Source organism: Acanthisitta chloris, unplaced genomic scaffold (assembly GCF_000695815.1).
Source record: "Acanthisitta chloris isolate BGI_N310 unplaced genomic scaffold, ASM69581v1 scaffold40429, whole genome shotgun sequence".
Classification (NCBI taxonomy): domain Eukaryota; kingdom Metazoa; phylum Chordata; class Aves; order Passeriformes; family Acanthisittidae; genus Acanthisitta; species Acanthisitta chloris.
In genome coordinates, this window is record NW_008691654.1 from 139 (window position 1) to 4,662 (window position 4,524).

The 4,524-nt window shown below is 37.1% G+C and overlaps 1 protein-coding gene across 1 annotated transcript in view; it reads left to right on the top strand.

Moving 5' to 3' along the window:
* Positions 1–283: 283 nt before the first annotated feature.
* The window catches only part of FANCL (Fanconi anemia, complementation group L), a gene marked incomplete at its 5' end in the record, with an annotated part of 17,492 nt that continues 13,251 nt past the window's right edge, over positions 284–4,524 (top strand). The window contains one exon of the mRNA XM_009082298.1: positions 284–381. Within this exon, the coding sequence (XP_009080546.1) occupies positions 284–381 (98 nt within the window). The remainder of the gene's footprint in view (positions 382–4,524) is intronic.

Consider the following 4,524-nt stretch of genomic DNA (forward strand, 5'->3'; position numbering starts at 1 on the left):
AGCTGAAAAAGAGGCACATTTGATATTTGCATCTGAAGACTGTGTTGTCAACATCTGTGGGTTTTTTTTAAATTGCAGATGTTTTCATTACCAGTATCTGAAGTAATTTACTAAACAGCTTCTTTGTCTGCTTTAGCTGGAGGCTATAACAAAACAAATGCACTGTACAGTTAATTTTACATAAGCTTAATATTTTTGAATGAATTGCAAAAATCACATGGCTAAATAGATGCAAAAATATTGAAATCTCTCTTAATGATGTTTTTAATGTTCTTTTAAACAGGAAATTGCTTTAAAGAATACACAAGACCTGCATATACCACGGCCACCAGAATACTACTCCTGTCTTGTCAGAGATCTGGAAGCACTGGGTTGGAATAAGTATGTTTATTTTATTTCTCACCAAGCATTATCTTTAGAATGTGTGAGTTGAATATATCAAATATACTTGTTCTGTTCATTTACCCTATTCAGAAACTGCTTTTGCTTTAAAAACTCTTCTGCTTTGTGTTTAAATTAAAAACACCCAGCAAACCTAGATCAGCTGTAGGTCCATTTTCTGTCTCAAATAACTGAGTTGAAAGGTGAGGTACTACTACTAAGAAATCAATTTTCTCTTGACCTATAAACTATTGGTATAGTAAACATATTTAATATTAATATTTCTAGTTCTCTTTGTTCTTTTCTCTACTTTGTACAGCTTTTTTCACTGTTCCCATAGGCTGTGGTTGATCATCATGTACCTTTATGCTTTCATAAAAACAGTTCATACATCTTTTAGAACTAAAATAATTTTAAAAAACAGTTCTGTCTTGCTGTCCATAGCATAAGAATCTCCTTAGACAAAGGAATATTATAGTTAATCCACTGAAAAGCAAATCTACCAGAAAATAGGTGAGTGGAGAGGAGAATTTGGAGAGCTGTAAGTCCAGAACTTCATATTCACTGTAACATATACTCTCAGATGAGCTTATAGAACAAATTTTCACTGTCCTATAGAGAAGAAACAAGTGTGTTCTCCTCATACCTTCTGTAGAAACCTGAAGGAACACACAGTTGTGATCAAGCAGTCAAGGTCCATGTGGAGATTTTGCACAAATCTACAAAGGGTCTTGTTTGATGGACTTGAAAGGCTTTGACTGCCATCACATGTGCCACAGCTGACAAGTTCTGTGATCCTGAGTCTTTTACTCCTACAACAGAGAGCCCAGAATGGGCTGATTCTATCCTTACCCCTAGCACCTTCAGGAGATCTTGATGAGGTTGAAGAAGGGAGTTGTTTCTGTGGAAGGAGGAATTAAGGACACATGTTTGCAGGCTGTATTTAATAATATGCAATTAATCTCTCAGTGCCTTCTTTCAAGGAGTTAAGATGAAAGATTTTGTAGCATTTTGAAGAGTTGTGAATGAGAAGCTACTTTTAGATTCAGTAAAATTAAAGTTTAAAAAAACTCCACATTTGTGGTTTTCAATGAGACAAACCTGCTTTGTCCTTAGTCTTGGGTGTTAACTTTAACAAGTGTATATTTTGCTCAATGAAATAAAGAAGCCTTGGAGGTAAGAATAGTTTTGAGTCTTCCCACCTGGTTTGTATATAAATAAATAACATGTGATTAACATTAAGCAGAAATTTGCTTTGAAGCCCTACTTTTATGTAAAGATTTAAAACATCCTTGTTACATCATCTTAAGTGTTTTTCAGTGATTTCCATTGTTAAGTATACAGCTGTGCCATGCTCTGTTCAAATTTCTCAGACTTAGATCTGAGAATATTAGTGAAAATTTCTTAAACACATGGGAAATAATTTTTCAATCATGCCTGCTCTTTCAGTCTTTCAATCATGCAGGTGATGCTGTCGTGGTTTAACCTCAGCCAGCAGCCAAGAACCACGCAGCTGCTTACACTCCCTCGGATGTGATTTCAGAGTCCTGTCACAACCTGTTACATTCTGCAATATTCTGCAGATACTGTGTTTTCAGTATTTTAATGGAAAGGCTCATTCATATGTAGCTCTTATCCCAATACAACCAATCTGTTTTGGGAATCAGTATAGTAAAACCCCTGCAGGTTACTTACGAGCATACAATAGTATCACCAGACATCAGCATGGAGGTAAGGGATCAAACCGGGCATGACGTGCCATGGTGGGAAATATCCCTTTGGCTAGTTCAAGTCACCTGTCCCGGCTATGCTCCCTCCCAGTTTCCTGTGTATCTTCTCACTGGTAGAGCATGAGACACAGGCAAGAAAATGTCCTTGGTTATGATAAACACAACCCAGCAAAACCAAAACAACAATGTATTATCACTTCTGAATTCAAAACACTGCACTACGCTAGCTACTGAGAAAATTAACCCCATCCTGGCTAAAACCAGGACAGATGCTTATTTGCATGTTAGCTAAGGGCTCCTGGAATGTCTTTCAGCACAAAACTAAGCCTGTTTGGTGCTGCAGTAAGGATCAATCACTGCTCACACCTTGAGCAGCCTCCAGCTTTATTTAACAGGATTTTTCTTAGAAAAAACCTGGCTTGTGGATCCTAGATTTACTTGCTCCTAGTGAGTTTTGGGTCATGCTGGAAGCTGCCTGCATCCAAATCCAGCTGAAAAACTGAAGGATATTTTGTTTGAAAGGGAATAAAAGCAATAGGTCATGGTTTCTTTACCTCTGAGGTGAGTTAAGAAGGTCTCATGTAAGGCACAAATTAAGTGTATTTTAATGGCTTTGATCTAAGGAATATGTGAATTTTCTCAGAAACAAACTGAAGACATTGCCTGCAATGACTTTACTCCTCTTTCTTACTAAACCCTGATGGTGCAAATAGCAATGAGGATTGCAGGTGGGCAGTCTGCTGGGATTAGATGTCATCCCTTTGTGATACAGACCTACTTTGGGTGTGGGGGAGGGTTAGTGTGCTCTCATGTTTGAATACTGGTACACAAGTCACACTTCAACAGCTCATACTGTTGTACCAAATTTCCAAGACTAAGTACAGTCCTTATTGCTGAGGAGTTCAGAGGAGGAGATTTCCTTCATTTTAAGAACATAGGAACAATACCAGGGCAAATCTGATCAGCTGAGTTGGAAGAGAGAATACTTCTACATAAGTAAAGTTACAGGAAATACTCTTCTCATACTAGCTCTTAATCTCACTCTTGATTCAGTGACAAGGGCTTGGGAAGGTAAATTAGGATTCTTATCATCCTCATGAGGATTCGCGAAGTTTGCTTAGTCCATGGTGTGGGTCATGGTCTCTCAGTTCTCAAAGCTTTTCTGCTGGATATTTCCCATTTTTTCATAGAAATTATCTTGTCCACTTGCCGTCTTCATTTCTAAGGGAATCCTGCCAGGTTGGGTTCTCTCAGTCATTTGTGTGTCATGCTGAAGTAGAGAAATTCAGAGATGTACCTGAGACTTTGTCTTTATACTCATTCCATTTCTTTTGATGTGATAAACAGTTGGAGCCTGCAGAGGAATGTCACCTATGTTAACAATTCCTTGTGTATTTATCCAATCCCGTGAAGAAGTTTACAGAACTTTTACAGCATTGTCCAACTTTCTCGAGTCCTATGGAGCTGGAATTCTAAAAATATGTAAAAAACTGGAAAACAGAAGAACTTCTATGAATCCCTGCATAATTAATTAGCCAGGTAGTCATTATTAGTGCCATTAGCACCTTCTCCAAATGCTTTTATTTTGAAGTTTGCCTACTGTCAATAAAACTGAATCTGAAGATTCTTTACAAGTATAATTATAGTCACAGTCACTATTTTTAATATAATGGTGTGCATATGTTTATATTTTACATATCTAAAAGGTGCACACATGTATATATGTTTATTCTAGAGGCTGCTAAATTGTTAAACTAACTGTAAAAGTACTGAACCTTTAAGGATTTCAGAAATAAGTGTTAAGATATGTATGTCAGTTGCTATCTAAGAAATAAAACTTGGGGCTCCCTCCCACCTGATACAGAGCAAAGAACTGCAAAAATGTTTAATTTCAAACTAAAATAAGCCATCCCTTATAAATCAAGAGTGAAGTGGTCCAAACCAGATGAATGTTAGAAGAGATGATTTAAAATCCCAAATGCATTGACAGCATCCCTTTAATTTTTCTGTTCTCTTTTGCTGCAGGCACAGGTTGTGCTTTGTTTTGGACACTGCTGTATATTTCATTGCAGGATTCATGCTGTGCCTTAGCAGCTGTGTTAGGAATTCCCCACCCCAGGCAACAGTAGATGGAGGGATGGGATATAGGTGCTTTCTTACCTTTGTAAAACTCTGTGGTACAATTTGGAGATGAAGTTGGAGCAAAGTGGGAGTAATGATTTTTTTATTTTGTTCAAACTAGAGGAAGACTCCTCTACTTATTTCTAAATATATCAAGTTTAATTGACTACAGTTGAATTACACTTTTATTAAGACTTGTCTTTCTTTCAGCTGTTGTGGAGAAATGTTCCCAGGAATCTATAGGACTGTTTAACATTGCATTAACCAGGATTAAACATGAAATAATCTCTTT